The sequence below is a fragment of the Pseudochaenichthys georgianus genome, chromosome 1 (genome assembly GCF_902827115.2).
Source record: "Pseudochaenichthys georgianus chromosome 1, fPseGeo1.2, whole genome shotgun sequence".
Lineage (NCBI taxonomy): Eukaryota > Metazoa > Chordata > Actinopteri > Perciformes > Channichthyidae > Pseudochaenichthys > Pseudochaenichthys georgianus.
This window is the reverse complement of record NC_047503.1, coordinates 26,098,042-26,120,235: the sequence shown is the minus strand read 5'-3', so window position 1 is coordinate 26,120,235 and position 22,194 is coordinate 26,098,042. Positions and strand designations below refer to the sequence as shown.

At 39.6% G+C, this 22,194-nt stretch overlaps 2 protein-coding genes across 4 annotated transcripts in view; one reads left to right on the top strand and one right to left on the bottom strand.

Annotated features, from left to right (window-relative positions):
* The first annotated feature begins 7,445 nt into the window (after nt 1-7,445).
* Nucleotides 7,446-9,008, top strand: LOC117452526 (intelectin-like). The gene is made up of 4 exons (XM_034091221.2): nt 7,446-7,589; nt 8,040-8,208; nt 8,431-8,537; nt 8,776-9,008. Exons 1-4 carry the CDS (start codon nt 7,446-7,448, stop codon nt 8,917-8,919), a joined length of 564 nt encoding a protein of 187 aa, XP_033947112.2. The 3' UTR covers nt 8,920-9,008.
* A 682-nt stretch (nt 9,009-9,690) lies between these two features.
* The window catches only part of slit2 (slit homolog 2 (Drosophila)), a 98,502-nt gene continuing 85,998 nt past the window's right edge, over nt 9,691-22,194 (bottom strand). For all 3 annotated transcript variants that reach the window (XM_071202860.1, XM_034080564.2, XM_034080582.2), the window contains 11 exons: nt 21,937-22,061; nt 21,688-21,785; nt 20,639-20,778; nt 16,974-17,067; nt 16,554-16,691; nt 15,269-15,509; nt 14,657-14,787; nt 14,386-14,540; nt 13,664-14,018; nt 12,762-12,976; nt 9,691-11,615 (listed from right to left, as the gene is read on the bottom strand). In XM_071202860.1, coding sequence (XP_071058961.1) covers nt 11,359-11,615; nt 12,762-12,976; nt 13,664-14,018; nt 14,386-14,540; nt 14,657-14,787; nt 15,269-15,509; nt 16,554-16,691; nt 16,974-17,067; nt 20,639-20,778; nt 21,688-21,785; nt 21,937-22,061 — 1,949 coding nt within the window. In that variant the 3' untranslated portion in view covers nt 9,691-11,358. The remainder of the gene's footprint in view (nt 11,616-12,761; nt 12,977-13,663; nt 14,019-14,385; nt 14,541-14,656; nt 14,788-15,268; nt 15,510-16,553; nt 16,692-16,973; nt 17,068-20,638; nt 20,779-21,687; nt 21,786-21,936; nt 22,062-22,194) is intronic.

Genomic DNA, 22,194 nt, shown 5'->3' with positions numbered 1-22,194 from the left:
ATAAATAAATGGCATATTTTGCACATAGTTCGAATGGTGATTAATCATGATTAATTAATTTTTAAGCTGTGATTAATCTGATTAACATTTTTAATCGTTTGACAGCCCTAATATATATATAAACTCCCCAAACAGGCGAAAACCTACCAGTTTCACCCACTGTCTCTGCCACCTCCCTCCATGCCTGGTTCCTCCGGTTTGTATCCCGTTAATAGTTCTGGTCGTAAAGAACCGGGTGATTTGCTACCGTAATTTCTCGTTTGGAATATGAGGAAATGAACTGCGGTCTGGTTCTCCCTGCTTACACGCGGTTTGATTGGCTAGCGCTTCTACTGTCAGATTTGCATAAACGTGTTTCATTGGCTGGCGCTTCCAGCTCAGCTTCAAAAGTTGAACATTGCTCAACTTTGGAATCCTGGAAATCCTGGACATCCTGGAAATCTTCGCTTCGCTCCCCCACAATGCAGTTCGGCGAAAAGCGAGGCAAAGTGACGTCATCCCCATTCAAAGTCAATGGGCTGAGAAGCGTTGGAAGTGGTGGAAGTTTCTTCTGAAGCTGCTGTGTGGACGTACCGTTACGGCCCGTCCACACTACAGCGTCGACAGCGTCAACTCCAATCTGCCCATTCACTTTGAATGGGGTGACGTCACGTTGCCTCGCTTTTTCGCCGAACTGAATTGTGGGTAGCATAGCGGTCCGTCTCCGTCGGAGACGCCGGAGTAGCCAGCGCCAGCCAATCAAATCCCGTTTCGGAAAATCTGACAGCTCAAGCCGTAGCCAATCAAACCGCGTCTAAGCTGGGAGAGATATCCCGCCGTTCATTTCTATATTTCAAAAAAAGTTGGAGGAGAAACTAATTATCGCTGTAGCAAATCACCCGGTTTTGTATGACCAGACCCTCTTCACCTACTGGGATACAAACCGGAGGAACCAGGCATGGAGGGAGGTAGCAGAGACAGTGGGTGAAACTGGTAGGTTTTCGCCTGTTTGGGGAGTTTATATATATATTGCTCCCATAAAATCCCCGGGGTTTTTTGCTTTGTATGTCAGGGGCGGGAGATTCATGTGATTGGCTGTTGGTCGTGTTGCTTGAATAAAATCCCCAAGCTACAGACACGCCCAGCTCCAAGCTTTTTTTGAAGCTGTAGTGTGGACGCTCCGTTACAGTTCAACAAGAGTTACTGAGTGAACAAGTCAATACAGGTGTGACTGAAGTTCAGAGAGATGTGAGATGTTTCTCTGAAGAATGTATTGCTCTCCTTGTTTCATTCCTTGTTTCATTCTTCCTCCATAGCATTATTATGTCACCCAAACAGGAGCTCACTTCATCAAGGGGCCGGGGGGTTATGTTTTTTCGCTTAGAGCAACTTTGAATGGATCACACCTGACCACCTTGAATGAGCCCTCAAGGCTGCAGGCAGGCCAGAGAGAAGAGAGAGAAAGAAAGACTACTTTACGTTTCATCCTGCAAAGGTATAGTAACTATTGCTCTGAGGCCTCTCCATATGGGTTTTCAAAACAACAGTTTCTAAACGCTTCACTCATCCCATTTTAACAAGACTTTGTAGCCAGAACTGTGTCACATAAAAACTATTCTAGACTCTCCGTCGAAGAAAGCATCAGTCCAGTCAGCAAATACCCAAAAAACAACAGATTTACATTCAAGTGACAAAGCCCTGAAGCAACTGTAGGAATATTGTGATTTTGTCTGAAGTAGTTATAGAGCCATTACATTTACAGTGGGAGGAGGATTGGGTGATTGGAAGGGTTGGCTCAACGAAACATTAGGGTTGAATACAGACAGTCAACATTTTGTGGCCGTTCCTTAAACCATGTTAAAGAAGTTATTTTTAACCGAACCGCGTATTGTTAATGTGCCTGAACCTAATGGAACGTGACATCCTGCTGATATTTGCGACAGATCAGGAAGTGCTTGTACCCATTGCTCACAAGGATGTTGACCAATGACATAGTAAAGAGTAGTGTTGTTTAATTTGAAGAACTTATTTGCCTATTTAAATATGTCAATGACAGAACAAGCAAACCATAGAAGGCAAAGACTTCCTTTGGTTTTAAAAACAAAATACCATGCCTTCCAATAAACACCCCTGGGCTGTGGGGAAGCAATATTTGTTCGTGCTGTTACTCGCAACCGATTTAAAGACTAGTACTGTTTTCTGATGTGACGCCTGGTTATGCTTTTTAAAACATTTTGTTATTGGTTTAATGCTTGGATAGGCTTGAAAAGTGTCAAAGAACGGTCATGTTATTACGGTGGCCCTGAAGTGCAAGACACCACAGCATTTCACAAAACACAACAGCATTTCAGAAAACACCACAGCATTTCACATTCGACGGAAAGGGTATTCCTTTAGGGAGAACACTTCTTGTTTGTGATTGGACAGAGCCAGCCAGAGAAGCACTGCTGTGATTGGTTGTTTTTGCTGCCAGTCAAGAAATGACGCTTCGTGATTGGTCAACACCCGACAGCGAAATATGTCCCAACCATGGTCCCAACACATCAGCCGTTAGCACACACTCAGATCTCACAGCTCCTCATATCTGTTCAGAAACTGGACAAAAGTTAAACATGTACAAACCACAGACTGTCTGTGTCATGGCGAATACAGTCGCTGCTTTATTTATGTCTGTATGATGTTGTTGTGAGTGTGTACGGAGCAGCTACAGGTTAGTTTAGCCTGATGAATCCGATTCAGAAAACACGCATTTTAAAAGCTTTTCGCCTGCCGTCTTGTCTGCAGACTTGTCAAAGCGTTAATTCATGGTTTTTACTAACTGTTATCAGTATGTAGTTACTTCGGCATCACTTTGAAACGTGTATTACAATTAAATCACGGTCAAATATGTTCATTTTGTTGTAGGATTTACATGGAGATACGCCCCGTCCCCTCTCCAGCGCCTCTTGTTTGAATGACAGCATTGACAGGAGCAAACACAGCTGACAGCCGCGGTGAAACTCAGCAGCCGCGGTGAAACTCGAGCGATTAGAGCAATGCGAATATTGGGTGGTCTACCATAGTATTTACATGGAGATAAGCCCCTTAAAAACCATGAGTTAATAAAGCATTAATTCTGTATTTACTCCTGTCATTCAAACAAGACGCTGGAGAGGGGGCGGGCCGTATCTCCATGTAAATCCTATCGGAATCGGATCCATCAGGCTAAACTAACCTGTAGCTGCTCCGTCCACACTCACAACAACGTCATACAGACATAAATAAAGCAGCGACTGTATTCACCATGACATAGACAGTCTGTGGTTTGTACATGTCATATCAGGAGCAAGAGGAGAGAACCGCTGTGTCCTTTAACGGATTATTTAGATCTATTCACGTTATTATTGCCGTTTTTTTTCTCAAAAGTCGTATTTTATTTCGAGATAGAGTTGTATTATTATTTGGCCAAACAGCTGTTGAGGTAGGTCCCATTCATGAGTTAATTGTTTAGAGAGCAAGCCAACTGACTCTACAAAATGCACTGACTGTTTAGATTAGTAATGTAACGTTGGTTTCCGGTAGCCTATATTGTTAATTATTTTGAAAACTGTGTCTGTTCAGCGGGGGATAATGTTACTGCACGCAGCGGGAGTGAATGATCGTTTAGCTGCAGATGAAGGCTCAGACCTCGGAATTGTTGTGATATTAGGGGGGGGGGGGGGGGGGGGGGGGTGGCGCGTGCATGTTAGAGCGAGCGAGAGTGAGCGAGCGAGCGGTTGTGTTGTTTTGAAGTGAAACGAAGCAGCTGCAAAATAAGTCTGTGAAGTGTTTTCTGATTCGTTATTGCGTTATTTTACAAAAGTGGGTTAATGCAGCAGCACTATGTACATAGTGCTGCTGCATTGTGTACTTACAGTTCGTACTTTTAGATTTACTTTTGAGGTGTAAAGCTGAACATGTATTTTAATTCCACATTTTAAATTGTTCAGTTTTGAAGTAGCAAGCAGTTTTGCCTTTTCCATTTTGTCCACTTCTCTTGACCCCTTTTATTTTCAGGAGGGCTCAGCCTCTTTAATGTTCAGGAAATGTGACAACATATTCAATATATTTCAGGAAATTCCATTTTGGGAGCTTCGAAATGGATGGTGTCGCTTGAAGGTAGAGTCATCTGCACTCTGCCGAACGAGGCCAACTTTGTGGATGCATTCACGGTCTTCTTTGGGTTCTTCTTTGTACTCAATATCCAGGACCAAGAGGAGGCCTCAACAATCCTGGAGTTCATTCAGAGGCAAGTTCTAAACTCACGATAACATGGAGTTTAGGAACTGTCTTTCTCCAGTAATACTGGTAGTTGAAAGAATGAACTTGTTTAGGCTGATTCTGTGAGCTGCAGCTGACCACGCCCCCCTGCAGGAGAGGGGAGCGTGCTTTGAGATCAGCTGCTGGGCTGTCAGAAGAGGTGGAGGAAAAGAGATCTCCATCCTCCGTGTTTTATTCTTATATGATTAGAGTCATTATTAATTTGTTTTAAAGCTCAATAAATAACAAAGAAGACCTTTGACCGGCAGTTTTCTAATTTTGTCCGGAAGATTTAAACTTTAACGGACAGAAATCGAACTGAAACTTTGCCGCACGGTCAGAGTTGGGTGTAATAATATTACTTTGTCGGTAACGGAGTAGTGTAACGCGTTACTTTTATAATTCAGTAATCACACTACAGTTACTAACATTGCCCCGACACGCGTTACTTCGTTACTTTCTAAAATCAGTCATAATCAAACCTCAACAAACACCTGCAAAGAACACATGCTAAGGTGAAGCTAACGCACATAGCTGTTGTTTATTTATATCACACACGTAGTCTGTTCTTCTTCTCTGTTTTCCGGTTGTTGCCTGTTTTGAATGACGAATACACACTACCGCCGCCTGCTGGTAAGGAGAGTTATTGTCACTTACGCATGCGCAGTTCGTACATGCTCGGCTGAAGTCTTTGCGGTGTCTGGCTCCAGTGCAACACATGGCCAACACGCAGGAGAACACGCTGACGCAACAGCGTGAGCAGAGATAGACTGCGCAAAATATACAGATAGTAGGAGACCGAAGACAGCCATGGTCAGATATGAAAACATTCAGGATCTGGATCAGTCTAATGCGACAATGGAAACTGAACTAAAGAGAACATTTGAAACTTTAGCAGTCTGCGTGATCTGCCTGTAGGGAGGGGCGGGCCGGCCCTGCGAGTAAAGTAACGAGTAAAGTAACGAGTAAAGTAACGAATTACTTTATGTAGAGAGTAACGAAGTAGTGTAATATATTACTTTTTTTTAAAGTAATAAGTAATATGTAATATATTACTTTTTTTTAGTAACGACCCCATCTCTGCGCACGGTCCCCTCGTTCTTAGAAGTGTTCAAATCTGGATCAGTCTGTATCAGATCCGTTGCAGCCCCGTTTTTAGAGATTTAGGTATGGAGGAAAAGAGAGAGGGTTGTGTTTTCTGACACTTGGTGAGGTCCCCTTTAAATGAATAATTATAATTTTTTTCACATTCATTTTATTAAGTATGCAAAAGTAAAAATGTCTTACAAAAACGACGCCAGATGTCACTGTAGTGTATATTTCTCTATATTTTTTTGAAAATCTAGTGTATACATAATTTTCCTACACATGTATTCACTGGGGTCTCTAACCTGCAAGTTGCTCTTTAAGTGGTCGTTTGGCTTTTCTTATTCATTTCTCACCTGGCCATCTGCATAAAAGTACAGAATGCTGAAATCACTGGATGGGTTAACTAAATATAATTCAAATGTATCTACAGATTCCTGGATCTGACGGAGTTTGAATGGAAGACAACAAATTGAAATCCAGAATCTGCCTGAAAAAGTAACTTCAGGAGAGAGAGAGAGAGAGAGAGAGAGACTACATATGCATACTTCTTTTCGAAAGCACCTCGTTTAATGTTAAATGTTCTAACTAAAATATCGCCTCCAGGATCCGTTTTGTTTCTTTTACTTTCATATAATTACAGAAGATGTACTGTTGTGATTTTGTATTTGAATTGGTCTGTATTGGAATATGTTAGGAACTGTTGTATATCTTTTATGAACTGTTGTATTGTAATCTGTTTTTTTTATATTGAATTTAACATTGAAATCAAATCAATAAACATATTTTATTTAAATTGTATCCCGGTTTTTGTTTATCGTTTCAGGTACAGTAGCATGAGACAAGGATCTAAAAGTTTTCAAGTTTGTATCTTCTTGGTCGAATGCACTTATTGTAAGTCGCTTTGGATAAAAACGTCAGCTAAATGTAATGTAATGTAAAAGTGGGTAAAGATAAAACTGCAGTAAGATACTGTTTTAATGCATACACTACTGTAAAGTTATACTGTATAAACTACAGTAATGTATTTTTTTCACAATACAAGTATTGTATAATCACAGTAAAATATTGTTTTTGAGATTACAGCAACCTACAAAATTACAGTAATATACAGTAAAATAAAAATACAGCACTGATTTTATTACTGTAAACTAAATACAGGATCGCTACTGTAAAGTAAAAATACAGTACTGATTTTATTACTGTAAAGTAAAAATACAGTACTGATTTTATTACTGTAAACTAAATACAGGATCGCTACTGTAAAGTAAAAATACAGTAACTTGTTGGCAACTTTGCTGCCAGTAATTTACTGTAAAATCCCCTGTATTTTTTTTAACAGTGCATGACATAGACAGTCTGTGGTTTGTACATGTTTAACTTTTGTCCAGTTTCTGAACAGATATGAGGAGCTGTGAGATCTGAGTGTGTTCTAAGTGCTAACGGCTGATGTGTTGGGACCATACCTTGTGGGACCATGGTTGGGACATATTTCGCTGTCGGGTGTTGACCAATCACGAAGCGTCATTTCTTGACTGGCAGCAAAAACAACCAATCACAGCAGTGCTTCTCTGGCTGGCTCTGTCCAATCACAAACAAGAAGTGTTCTCCCTAAAGGAATACCCTTTCCGTCGAATGTGAAATGCTGTGGTGTTTTCTGAAATGCTGTGGTGTTTTCTGAAATGCTGTGGTGTTTTGTGAAATGCTGTAGTGTTTTGTGAAATGCTGTAGTGTTTTCTGAAATGCTGTAGTGTTTTCTGAAATGCTGTGGTGTTTTCTGAAATGCTGTGGTGTTTTGTGAAATGCTGTAGTGTTTTCTGAAATGCTGTGGTGTTTTCTGAAATGCTGTGGTGTTTTGTGAAATGCTGTAGTGTTTTGTGAAATGCTGTGGTGTTTTCTGAAATGCTGCGGCGTTTTCTGAAATGCTGTGGTGTTTTGTGAAATGCTGTAGTGTTTTGTGAAATGCTGTGGTGTTTTCTGAAATGCTGTAGTGTTTTGTGAAATGCTGTGGTGTTTTCTGAAATGCTGTGGTGTTTTCTGAAATGCTGTAGTGTTTTCTGAAATGCTGTAGTGTTTTGTGAAATGCTGTGGTGTTTTCTGAAATGCTGTGGTGTCTTGAACTTCAGGGCCACCGTAGTTGGTCGAGCCAACAGGGTAACAATGCTAACCTACCAGATGGAGACGGAAACTGGTCCAACAGAAACACCTTTGGAGCAGCAGAGGGCGCCACCTCGGATGATTTTAAGGTATACGGACAGAGACGTGCTGCATTATTATTCTCTCTTGACCATTGACAAACACATTGCTGAAATGGGATTTCAAAGAATCTGAAATATTTGAATATAAGGTGTTTTTCGAAAACAACGGTGGAATAGTAATTAGTAGCATGGTACAAGGCAAGCCAGCTGTTACAATAAGAATTATTAACCTCTTTCAGATGTTCTCGGTAACTTGTGTAGTTGTTTTTGTACTTTTTTACTTCATGGCATATTTAAAAGCATTAGTTAATACTTTGTAAATTCAAATACGTAATACAAAATATAATTAACATGATGTCTTATTAAAGATTAGGCAACATGGCAGTATATATTTTCTAAAATGGCTTCCAACTACAGTACAGTAGGCCTATACCTTTACAACCGTGCACCGATCCACAATTTTAATCCATTTATTTAACATATATTGCTACCTTACAGGGTAACATATTTGACTACGACTACATACCGTATATTATGACATTCTTCCAGCAATATCCAGTAAGATACAACGTTGGCTCCCCCAGCAACAGAGGGCCAGCAATTCCCATTGTGTATGACCATGGAGACAAAGAGTCCACCAAAAGGTTATATGGACCCAATCCAAGAGGTAAAACTGTATATCACTAATTACTTGAATTACTAATTTGATCAGATTTCCTAAAACAATTAATTTATACATTTAATCAAAACACAGGAATTATGAAATCTTTAACATACAAGTTTAATAACAATGTTATCCTTGAATGACTAAATAGAAGACACCAACTTACTAAACAAAATGTGTCCTGCTGTAATCAATTCATTAATTGTGTATTTTTCCTATTATAAGGGGAGTTTGAACCAGGTTTCATCACATTCAGAGCAATAAACAATGAACGTGCAGCCATGGCTATCTGCTCCGGGGTCAAGCCGGTCCGTGGATACAACACTGAACATGTGAGTCTCAACCCATTTTCTTCTACTGTCTGTCAACACAGCAAGTGTTCAGAATCAGAATCAGAATACCTTTATTAGTCCCACAGAGGGGATATTAACATTGTTAGAGCAGAAAAGAGCCAAAGACAGTTACCTAAGAAGCATGCATAAAAAAATATTAAAGATTAAAAAATGATAATAAACAATACACATCCTGTAACAAATACTTACACATACTGTTGCTTATGTGTGTCTCCAGTACTGTATAGGAGGAGGGGGCTATTTTCACACTGATCAGTGTGGGGACTTCCCATCATTTGACTGGGACAGATTGGGATGGGATCAAGGCTGGAGTGCCTCCAAAGAGATGACTGAGGCTGCTGTTTTACTCTTCTACCGCTGAGAGGACTATTTGCTGATGTAGCTGAGATCATGTTATAAATAACAGTTTTCACTTTACCCGGTTATAATTTAGATTTTTCTTCTGTCTGAATGAATATTAGAATAAAATCAATTAAGAACCATACTCGTGCCTCTTACAGTTTTTTTTAATTGAGCTGCATTCCAGCAGATGGCATTATTTTAAATGCATTTTCAAATACATTTTTTATTCATATACTATTTTTTCAGCATTGTATATAGAACAATTTACTTTGATTCCACTGGCTGTAAGGTACGTTTTGTCCATGAGGGTCAGATTGATTATAAAAAAGTATATTTTATTAGTTGCACATATTACAGCTTTTATCAAATACAAGCTAGTCTCATCCACGTTTGACTTGATGAAGTTTCCACTGAGACCATCAGGTTTTTATTATCATTGAATATTTCGTTTTTTATTTCAATTCAGTAGGAGTCTCTGGGATTGAAACATTTGCAACAGCAAACATTTGATTATTTTGAACATAGTAAATTATGTATAAGTTTGTAAGAAAATAAAGTTATTATACTAAGCATAGCATTGAGGGTGCAAAATATTACTTGTTAGTAATTATAACAAAACCATTTTTAAATAAACTTGATTTCAATAATTTTGATAAAAACAAAAAACAAAGATGTGATAGTTCATCTCTCAGTACATTTCAATGTCTCTTCTATGTCTGTGCATCTGTGCTGTAAAAAGATTCAAGTGAGGAGAAAGCCATATTGTACATATGCTATAAAATAAGCAAATGACATTGAAAGGATAATGGAAGATTACTGTCCACATTATTGTGCTTAGCTTTATGACCCTTTCTTCAGTAGTTGAGGGGAACATTTCTGACTTGGACCTCTTTGTGTGACAAAAAAGCAAAAGTGAGATAATTGTGAGGTAAATATTGTGTTTAATAAACAAACATCAGTCAGGGAACTGACATTAGTTTGGGGGTGGAGAACAGGGGAATATAAAGCACAATGCACATGTGTAGAGGTGGGGGGACGTATTTATCTGTTACACAAGGTGCCCCCGTACAGTAGGAGCAGGAAGTTCTATATAACATACAGATCAGGATCCAAGTCTACGGTACAAAAACTTAGCAGCAACATGTTAACATCGGAGACCAAGGGGCTAACAAAGTAGTTTCATTTAGAAAAAGTCACAGTATTCTTTAAGCATAAATTTGTTAAAAAGGTAAAAACAGTTCTAGGCATCCTCTAGGGTCAATGCTACTCACAAGATTTGTGTGAAATACATAGGTAGGGAAATTATCTATACATTTATACTCTAATATAAAGACCTTCTGGTAATGGCACAGTACAAACTCTCAGGAAACGCGACAAAAATATACAATGTCTTCACGTCACATTTGCAGATTAAAATGTAACTAAGGTCTCTGGCAAGCACAATAGTTTCAGTGATCAAAAAACAACTTCTCTTCAACCAAAATAAAGGACACCATTTTGTTAGTTCAACTATCTTGACAGATTATGTCTTTTTAATACAAAAATAAGGACAAATATAAATTAATATATATTAAAAGATCAGATTGATACATAGGGGATCTACTGAATAAGTACAGGTATTTATGATACAATAAATACTTGTCATTCATGACTGGGGGGTGGATAAACAGAGTATATTTAACCTGGCAGGTATTACATATGACTCTTAGACTGGTGAGAGCATTTGTATGTGTGTGTGTTGTTCAGTAGCTGTAAAAAATATCACAAGTTTGAGCGCAGCTGTGAGTAGGATAGTGGACACAGTCTCAGCGGGTTCAGAGGTCTCTTGAGGGAGACTGCAGACTACAGTGGTGGTTTCTTGTGTTGAAGGGGGTCGTCACTGCCCGCCATCTCCCGTGCATTTATGCAGCTCCGCATAGTGGTGAGTCTGTGGTACTACCAGTTAAGGTTACTCCTAAACACACAACTCACAGACAGGAAGCAGGAAGCAGTTAGCCGTCAGTGACCGGTCAGTCCTCCAGGGCAGAGACAGTGTGGCACACCATTGGAGTAATCGTGACCAACAAAAAGAAGTAGACGTAAGGGAAGAAAGTCATCTCTTGTGTTTTTTTTTGTCTTTTTCTCCACTTCATAATAAAAAATAAGTCTGTTTTTGTACTTTACAATACAATTCAACATCCCCACCGAGGAAGCATCAATCATCAGTCCAGCACTGATACAGAAAAGAAACTATTTTTTAGTTGTTTCTCTTGTTTTTTTTGTGCCTTTTTTTAAGGGTTTTTAAAAAAAACAGGGATGGTTGGGGGAGGGGACTGTGGAGGGTGAAGGGTTTTCTCTCAGGAGGATTCGGGACCTTGGACAAGGGGTACGAGGATCAAGTAATGAGGGCAAGAACATAAAACATATCTGGAGGGGAGGAAATCTGCCAAGGGTGATGTCTCTTAATTTTTCTCTTTTTTTATGAGGAACACTTTGTACAGCCACATTTGACCACCTTTTCCACTTCCTGGACAAAAGAAGAGCCGTCAGTGCACTGGAAGGTGTATTTCCTGCGTTTGCTGCGGAGGGGGGTGCAGCAGGTGCCCTGTCCTTCTGCTCCCCCCGGGCAGCTGCCCCGACACTCTAGGCGGGAGACCTTCTCCTGGGTTTGGCACGCCGCGTAGCCTTGCTGTCTCTGGTAGACATCTCGGATCCGTTCCCCTCTGCAGGCCACCTCTGCAGACATGCGAAAGAAACACAGGGGTTACAGGATATCCATGCTTTCAACGTTCACTTGACAAAAGGGATCTAAATGGTGAAAATCTATCACAACATGGTAGGAGAAATATCCTAGGTTAGGGGCTTACAAAGACACATACTGTACACACCAAAGAATGACTTGAATAAAATGACACACACATAATTCCAAACAGTTACATAACGTGTCAATAGACTGTAGAAAGGACAGGAAGATGACAGTAAAATAAAAAAAGTGATGAATGACATACCTTGCTTGAAAGAAGCAATAGAGAAACACTTTATGAAAGTTTTAAAACTAACATAACAATCAGGCAACAATACCCTGGCCCTAAACGTTGAACCTGAAAATAATTATTTGATAAAGCTAAAATCATTTGTATCTTACATTTTGAAATGTAGGAGCTAACACGATATAAGGTCTTTTACACATTCATTAGTCGGCTTCTTTTTGTACTATTAAAATAGGATATATCCATGCAATTAGTTCTAGTTAAAAATAAGTGTCTTATCTTACTATGATAAATCCAGACCAGGGCCTGGTTAACTTCAAAATAGTTGAATTGATTGTCTATCTAAAATGAGAAAGAACAAATTGTTCAAATACATATTTTAAAGACTTTTCTTTAATTGTCCTTTTGCTTAAGACGAAAAATAAAAAGTAAGCTACTTCAGCTGCATGTTGCACGGGGTTAAAACAAGGTGAAGTAGGGGGCATTTGGTGGATGTATTTTGGGTTGCATTTAGGAGGAACGAAGGAAAGAACATTTGAAAAAGAGTGCGACAGTAAGATGTGACCGGGCAGCCTCACCTGAGTTGTCCCCCGTGAGGGATTAATAGGAAGCTCAGGAGATGCTGAGTTGAAAAAGCAGCGGGTTAGAAGCGTTAATGCAGAGACATTAAACACTCTTAGAGACACACAAACACACTTTGAGAGACTATTGTTGAGAGGAACAGAAAGCAAAGAAGAAACTTAGAGGTTAAGAGAACCATGCATTAAATGAAAAGCCTTCCAAGCAATATCTATTTTCCTTTAGAAGAATGAGAGTAGTCGGGCACAGGTACTAACAATACACAGACACACCCATCATAAATGTGTATCCCATCCAAACAGGTTTTTCTCACCTCTGTCGCACGCGTCCCCTGTATATCCGCTGTTACACTCGCAGTATGCCTTCCCCAGGCCTGACACTCTACATTTGCCATGTTTACAGTGTGACATACTGCAGGGGTTAGCTGTGTCCTGGTCCTGCTCGTCGCAAAGTACTCCAGCGAAACCAGGCTGGCAGCGGCAGGAATACGAGTAGGAGTTGATTGGAAGGCAGGTGCCATGTATACATCTGAGGATGGAGAAGGCAAAGACAGGAAACATTAATGAACAGATATAACAAATCTAAACCTGGTACTAACGGTTGTTTTAAAAGGAATATTTCACTTCCATAATGACTATACATCACTTTACCTCAGCCACATCATAGACTCTATGCATTACATTAATGCACACAATGTTGACAATATTGCTTACTGCACATATTTTATATTCAATAATTGATTGCATTCTATTTCAATGTAAATTACTGCTTTATTGTATTGCTATCTTACTATATTTGTATTACAGTGTTCTTAATATAGTTTGCTATCTGTGTCCTTTTAAAAAAAATGTATGCACCACGACACCTAGTCAAATTCCTCGTACATGTGAACCTACCTGGTAATAAACCAGGTTTCTGATTCTGATCAATTACTCGGCCCATGTTACCAGGAAATCATTACACTTTCAGGTAACACAGCGTTTAGTTTATAATTAAATAGTAAGGTGTTAACAGACATGTGTGTGTTTAGGAAGTAGTGAGCATTAGCATTCTTTATTCACTGTGGAGTCATGGGAGAAAAGACAATATCTCTTTAAGAATTCAACCACATTCCTTTTGATAAAAAAGATTGTTCTGGGGTTTCAATGTTGCTTTAAACTCATACCAATTCTGTCATCACCAACACATAGACACAAGGGCACACCCAACACTCACTTGTTGCCATCACATGGGTTGTTGACTTGCTCGTCGCACACTGTTCCCGTCCAGCCCGGGTGGCAGGTGCAGGTGAAGCCTCGATGTCCCGTCGGGTGGCAGTCGCCCTGGACGCAGGCCCCTCTCTGACAGGGCTGGCAGCCTGGCTCCACCCCTTGGCCCAGCCACTGTCTGCTGGTGCTCTGTGCCGCTGTGGAGCCCAGAGCCCCCGAGCCCAGCCCGGCCCCCAGGTCCTGGAGCTTCCCGTTGATGTACAGGTTACGGAGGCAGCCGTGGAAGCTGGTGCCGTTACGACCACCTGAGCTGTGCTGCAGGGACGAGGGACCCCCAGACCCTGAGGCACGTTCTGGCATTCCTGGAGGAAGAAAGGATTATAGAGATTAGAACCTAAACTTTAAGAGCTGCAGTATATCTAAGTATATGAAAAGTAAATAAAAAAGACATGAACTGTCATTATAAAGTTGATTTAGTGTGTTTCAACAATAAAGATATATCATAATACTATGCATTAAATAGTAGAACTAATCTAATCTGATATTTTTCTTGGGTACTAAAACTCAAGTCAGCCACTGATAAAAGGGTGTATTAGTTTCTCATTAGCTTTCTTTGAGACAAATTGCTGTACCTTGGTAGTGGAACAATTAAGTATTTATCAAGTGTTCTGTCTTTAGTCATTCACACAGACACAACCACCCACACACTCTCTCTACTCAGGTCCTCACCTCCAAGGTAGAGTGGAGAATCTATGTTGAGGGTGGACTGTTTGCTGAGGGAGTTGATGGATTTGGGCGTCCCGCCGTCGATTGACAAAGACAAAGTCTGGTCTGACGCCACCAACTCTACAGCATGGAAGATGCCATCATTCACTGTCTCCACACTGAGAGGGAGAATATAGAGATTGTGAAGGCAGGTGCCATGTTGTGTGTCTGAACATTTGTATCATCCATCATGTGAATGTGCCAGTTGGACATTTCTGCTTGTATGTGCATGTACCTGTATATAGCGGAAGGAGGGTATGATCCTGTATCGTAGCTGACCCTGAGGCGTCCCCTGTACAGCTCCATGGCAATGTGATCATTGTCCCCTTTATACAACAACACGCCACTGTCCTCATCTGTAGCAATCTGAAAATAATGAGGATTTATGGTTAAATGTTGATAAGTACAATGCATAACTACAAAAGAAATGTCCCGCATTCAAACTTCTAATTAGGTTATCATCAGCAAAATGTTTATAAACCTGCAATAACTACTCTTTTTCTAGCTTGGGGTAATAGAGCATAGGGATTACAAAAAAGTACCAGCTGCCTTTGAAATGAACATTGAGAACAGTGAGAGCAAACCAAAATGGCCAAGTTGTCACTGTACAGCTAAACTGGATAAAGCTCTGCAAGAGGGGAGCTGCAGATTCAGGAGAGCACTTTCTCATATTGTCATTTGATACATTGTCATCATAGACACTTTAATTTACACCATGTTATAAGCTTAGTGAGAATTAACTCTTTTGTGGACCTGCCAAAAATGCAAATGTCCCGAACCAGACGAACAAGGGTCGCCAAAAACAAACATCTAAACACTGAGCGGAAACTCGGTATGAATATCTCACCTGCAGGCTGATGTTGGTCTCTGGTGAGAGGAGACTGGAGGGAAGTAGCAGGTAGGACTCGCGGTTGACAAAGTTGACACTGACGAGCGTTTCACAGCTCTCGCCCTCGTAGCCCTGGAGACACTGGCAGCGGGGGTCTGTTCCCACGACGACACACTGCGCCCCATTGAGGCACTCGTGGTTGTCACAGGGGCTGGTGCGAGGAAGGACCATCGGAGGAGAGTACTCACAGAACAACCCGCTGAAACACACATTCATACAAACAATCAATAAGTGTGTCTTTTCTTCTACTACTCTTAATAAGGATGGTACATTAAGTATGAGTTGAAGTTAAGCAACCTATAACCAAAGTACTCCTTTTCAGAGTTATACAGGTTTTAACAGCCTAAATGTGATTTCTGGCTATTTATTATATATATAATATATATATATTATTTATTTATTTACTTATATCCATCTATACTATTGTTCTCTACCTTTACCTAGGTAGAGAACATACCTTACAACACCTTATTCTTGTTTTTCAAAATAATTTGTTTGTCATATTGGGAAATTTTTTAGGTCTTTTTTTAGACAAATTCTTTTTTTTAAGGAAAATTCCGTATCTGAGATTTTAAAGTTAAAGAAATGACAAGCTAAATTATTGGGGAACCAAACCTTGAACTCACAAACATGAAAAAAGTACTTAAAGTAGTTTATCCTCCCAACAATCATTACAGTAACTGACAGTTTACACAAGGGGGAGCCCCTTCTACACCACTCACTGAAAAATCATATACTGTTAGCATAGTGTAAGTCAGAAGTCATCTCTTTTTTAACAAGCAGAAATATTTAATTTAATTTGTTTACCACATTTAAAACATTGTTTAAGTACATTTACATGTTGCTAAAAGGTCACTGATTTAACTATTTAAAGCAGCATTCAAGGTCAGCTTGGCAACAATCTTTACATGCAGGTTTCTCCCATTTTTTCCCGTTAAACTGTGGGTTTTCTCTTGAAGGTTTTCCTTGTACGATGTGAGGGTCTAAGGATAGAGGGTGTCGTTTTTCTCATACTGATATTCTGAATAATCTGTGCTGTTGTATTTGCTGTAAAGTGTCTCTACTGTAGGCTATTTTTATTATATGTACAGCACTTTGTCTCGACCAAAAATCGTTTATAAATGTGCTATATAAATAAAACTTGATTTGATTTGATTTGCACTGCCCAATACTATTGCAGATACTGTTGGTCAAGAGAAAACTACAGTGATACCATCCTGTGATGCCGGTATGTGTGCCTCACCTGTATCCCTCTGGACAGATGCAGGTGTACCCGTTGACTGCGTCAATGCACTGCCCTCCGTTCTGACACTTGTTGTCCTCACAGTCGTCGTAGTCCAGCTCACAGTGCTCACCCACGTACCCTGGAGTGCACTCACACCTAAAAATACACACGCAAAACTGTAATCCTTCGATTGAACAGCAGTTTCTTTTGACTTAATATACAGACAATATGGAGGGTTAACATAGCAATACCAAAAAACACTTTTTGAGATGCCTGGTAAAAAGGTTATAGCATTATTCAGTTTATCAAAACAGGATACACACATAGAGCCACTGACCGTCCCCAGTACACATATCACAAGGGAGTAAAACTAAGATCTGATAAGATTGTAATTGTGAACTGCGTGTGTGTTTGTGTGTGTGTGTGTGGTGCACTCACTTGTATCCCTGAGGGGTCAAAATGCACTTTGAGTCGTGCTGACAAGGGTTCAGGTCTGGAGCGCAAAAATCCAGTTTCTCTTCACATAGCTCCCCTAGGATCACAAAACACACACACACCTTTTTGTTACTTTTCATTATCAAAAATAATAACCAGTACATTAAGTGAACTGATAACATATAACACTTTCATATTTCCATTATTTGCCACCCTTTTGCATTGTTTTTGCATCTAAGTATGATTGAGAAGCTCTGTGTGTGTATATGCAGTTCCGCATAAATCTGTACTGCCTGCTAGGAAATGTGTGTGTCTGTGTGTTGTATCTGTGTGTACTCCGATGATGGATGACTCTCTTGTGGCCAGTCCCAACACAGTGGTCTGATAAATGATCTTATCTCTAGGAATGTCATATTCCTGATGATATTCCTGCGTGTATCCCGACTAGCTGAAACTGTGAACTACGAACAAATCGCTGATGAGGCCTGAGGGAATAAACCAATACTCCTGACGGCACAAAGAGCACTCTGGGAATAATTACATGATAGTTGGGGATCAATGAGATGCATGTTTGTGCTTTTGAGACTTTATTTCGGTAGTAACAGTGTTACTGCAATTATTTAAAATCCTCACATATTTTATAATAAACCAGTGGGAGTATGCATGTCTCAGGCTATTAATTTTAGATTGCATCTGTGAATGGCTTTAATAAAGAAAACCCAGCTCCCATTAGGAAAACTGATGAGTTGGATCAAAAAGACTGTGACTGCGTGTTTGTCATTCAGGAGTTCACTAATACAAAAACTAAAAATGTTAAATACATGTGGAGTAGAGTGGATGGATAATGCAGATTTGAAGGCTCAGATGGTTTATTTGTAGTTGCTGTTTTGTATCTTATTTTACTTAACACATTATGTATCTGTATATTCTATGTAAGAGTAGCCTACAGTATGAGGTTGTTCACCAAACATGCAGTAGCTGATTTAGCCTTAAGAACAGTCTTAAGGTGTTTATTAGTATTTAGATGCAGGCAACATAATAAACATAAAAAGAAAAAAAAAGATAAAAAGAAAAATAATATAAAATCACTGGACATAAATATACACTGTTTCCACAACCCATGTTAATATATTAGTAGTAGACCAAATATGTAGATAGATATGTCACTATGTGTACAGATGTCCATTTTCACTTTTCACTTGTCACTTTAACTCATTTCGTACTTCATAATTTATATGACCAAATATGTACATACAGTATGCTGATAGTTATTTTACTCATCTCCTATTTCATAGTCTTTTATTATTATTATCGTTATTATTTAAAAAATGGTTCTCGATTTTATTTTTTATTTTATTAATCTGTGTGAATCTGTGCTGTCCTGTTTTTCACGCTTACCCTGTTGCTGCTTGTACAACTGAATTTCCCCACGGGGTTTAATAAAGGTCCATTTTATCTTATCTTATCATCTCAACGTTCTCTCCTTGTGAGACATCAAAAATACAACTCAATAAAAAAAATTAGGCTGTCCGATAATATTCAATATTTTTTAACAAATATAGATGATTATCAACAAACAACAAAACTCCTTATTTACACTGCACAACAAACACAAATAACTATAGTGCAAATAAATGAATTAAAGGATTGCACTCACATTAGTGAATAAAAAAACGTGTAGCATAAAGGTCATACATTTCGTTGAGTGACCCAGTGTCATATAATGACAATAAATAAACATTTAATTAAATGTAGGTTTATCCATCACACATTGTCCTGCTGCCAGAGGTAATTGCAAGCACACCAATGGGAAAATAGCCCCCACCAAATGCTCTCAACACTAGAGTGCACAGATGGTAATATTGGATATGATTGACCCCCTAAACAATGAAAGCAAATATTTGTGATCTATTTTTTAAAGATTTATGTCTTCTGAATAAATAAATGGTTTGGGAGTGCCATAGACAGGCAGGGAACTGAAATATATTGAGAGATGGAATAAAAGTAGTCAACGTTTGTCTCTAATGGGAATCTTTACAATAACACAATCATAGAATATCACCAGCGTTCTGCTTTTATGTCAGAATCTTTGCCTGAAACATCATAAAATAATATTTACCTTGGCTTAATTAATTCCATGTATGCATAAACCAGTGAGCAGAACAACTCCAGGTATTTGAGAGGATCATTTAAAAACTGCGGTCTGTTGACCAGGAAGCACATGCACTTCTAACATGGAGCGAGATAGAGTATGTTACATCTGTGGATATGAAGACCAAAATGACTGGTGAGCGGGGATAAAGCAAAGGAAATGAGGGAAGGAAGCAAAGGATTGAAGGAAGGAAAGAAGGATAGAGGAAGAGGAAGGACAGAGCGAAGAACAGACTAACCTCTCTCCACCTCATTGGTAGCAGCTGCAACCACAAAAGAACGACAGATGATAGAAAGCAGAGCCAGACACGAAAAAAAGACACAAGACAGCGAGACAGAAAGACAGAGAGAGAACACCGACACAAAGGTTAGCCATCAGAGATGATTAGCACAGTGCAAAAGCAGACAAACAAGTAGCAACAGACCCGTGTTAGTAAACAGAATATGAACATGTCTGCAGTGTGTCACTGTTTAAAAGCCTGCTTTTTCTGAGTATGTTCCGCATGTTTCATTGGACACACTACGGTTACAATGTGGGGGAAGTTGGAAGTAAAAGTGCCATTTATTTTTCCCATAGACAATGTGAAGGGACTCACAGTTTGAACACTTCTACAGCTCAGGTACACATGAGACCACCCACTGATTGTTATCAACCCATTGAGTAGTCATTACAAGTTGACCACTACCGTTCTAATGGTACAAACAGGGCAAAAATGGACAAACTGCATGTAAAAGTGGAAGTAATTGGTTGCAGTTTTAAACACGTGATTTACATAATGATTTAAGACATACAATGAATTGGGTAAGAACTAGATATAACATAAGTTAGAATAGGCTATATTTTGGTTTCTCACAGGAGAAATTCCTGTGTTGACCCCGACATTCTCCCTATTGAATGTTAGCTTTTTATAATGTGGTAAATTGCTTTTTACTTTGCTCGCGGCACAATTATTGGCATTCAGTCTTATAAGTCCAAGTCATTTGGTATTTGTTTCCGTGATTAAACATGTTATCATACGTCCTTCCAGACCGTTTTGATAGATGCAGCAGGCCCCTATTTATCCTTATAAATGAAGCTGAAATGGATGATTTATCACTGATAAGTGTCACCCAATGGCCTGTCATTATTGGAAGCATGTTTTTAACTCATTAGAGCAACAGATGTAAAATGTATTAGAACAAATCTGGTTCTCCAATAAAACGTCAAAGGCACAAGCTTGTTTGTACATTAAACTTCAAAGCAAATGTTATTTACAAATCCCAAAAGGTATTTGGGCAATAGACATCCATTACTTTAAGTGACCATGATAAGCTGAAGATTGAGGTCCCTAACGCCTATAAGTATTGTGGTATTTTGAATCATTAACCATATTGAAATAATGATGGACAAAGAGGATTCTGAGAGACAAATTTGAAATCCTTATAACTGTTGGGAATAATAAAAAGTTCTATATTTCTTTGTTTGCTATCATCAATGACAAGACATTTGATCTGGGAAAGTGCAATGGGAAAGTTACCTGTATATTCTGATGAGCACATGCAAGTGTAGTTGTTGATTCCATCGACGCAGGTGGAGTTGTTCTCACAGTCGTTGTCTTCGCAGTCATCGATGTTGATCTCACATGCGTCGCCTTCAAAGCCCTCTGGACACACACACCTGAGATCACACAGGGATACAAACATCTGTAAGCATGTAGGGCCGCATACAGAGCAATATCAACTGGATGACAAAGAATCACACACACACATTATCCATTCATGCAGCTCGTAACAGCAATGTCAGCTCCGTATACATATTCCCAGTAGAGAGTCATAATTCTGTTAACGGGAGCGTGCCTCAACTCTGTAACTACCACTCAGGTTTATTACTGCGTGCACTCACACACAAACTCACACACACAGACACACACCGATCGGTATATTATAGGACTAATAAAGAGCTCTTATGCGGCACACACTCGGGTGGATTAATATTTCATTAAATAGTCAACGGCAGCTCTTCATGATAAATGTTCAACCCCTGACGCCGAGAAGGAAGAGAGAGTGAAAAGATGGAAATACAGATGGAGAGAAAGACTGTTATGAAAAGTACCAGAGAGGGGGCAAGGACAGAGAGATACAGGAGGAGTGGGGATCTGAAGGATGTTCTGTTTGTGGTTCAAATCTGCCAGCAGCACGCAGACAGGCGTTTGCTCCCCTCCTATTAACACTTTACATCCTAATGAAGAGAAGGCCATTTTCACAGCAGGCACAACCGGTCCCATGAGCCCTTCACCTTCTGTACATTCATCCCCACCTGTCATTAGTGGTTCAGCTGAATCATTCATGGATTTATCTGCTGAGGGTCCGCAGATCACATGCTGATCACTAATGTGTGCTTAACAAGTGGCTTTAAAAAACCTTTCTACAGAGCAACAAAAAACATTATAGTTTTTAGAAAGTTGAGCAGTTGTTCTTGAGACAAGTCATCTGATATCCATTTAATTTTTTTTTGGAAATCCACTTGATTGAAACCATAAAAGACACATTCATCCGTTTTTTTTTCTTTTATTCAATAGTCTCTTACCAGAAGTTGCTCTCTTCTCCTTCCTTCAGGTGACAAGTGCCTCCATTATGGCACGGGTTACTGATGCAGGCATGAATGGGTTCCTCACAGTTTTGTCCCTGCATGCAAACAAACACAAATACACTTAGTGCCTCTAAAGAACTTATTGTAATGCCGGTATTTGAATTAGGATGATCTCATCCCTTTGTGATAAAGAGAGACCCTTGCGCCAGAGAATATGACCCTTTTGGCTCTCCACACCATGTGTACCTTAAATCCAAAGGGGCAGTTGCAGCGGTAGTAGTTCACTGGGTCGTTGGAGCAGGAGCCATCATTCTTGCAGGGGTTAGACAGGCAAGGCTCACACTTGGCCTGTATATTCATATCTACAGGACCTGTGTCACACACACACACACACACACACACACACACACACACACACACACACACACACACACACACACACACACACACACACACACACACACACACACACACACACACACACACACACACACACACACACAC

Excerpts from the sequence above, each read along its gene's own strand:
- LOC117452526 (XM_034091221.2), top strand. The coding sequence starts at position 7,446 with ATGCTGTGGTGTCTTGAACTTCAGGGCCACCGTAGTTGGTCGAGCCAA. Across the intron at positions 7,590-8,039 it reads CCACCTCGGATGATTTTAAG|GGTAACATATTTGACTACGA; the intron begins GTATACGGACAG and ends GCTACCTTACAG. Across the intron at positions 8,538-8,775 it reads GTGGATACAACACTGAACAT|TACTGTATAGGAGGAGGGGG; the intron begins GTGAGTCTCAAC and ends GTGTGTCTCCAG.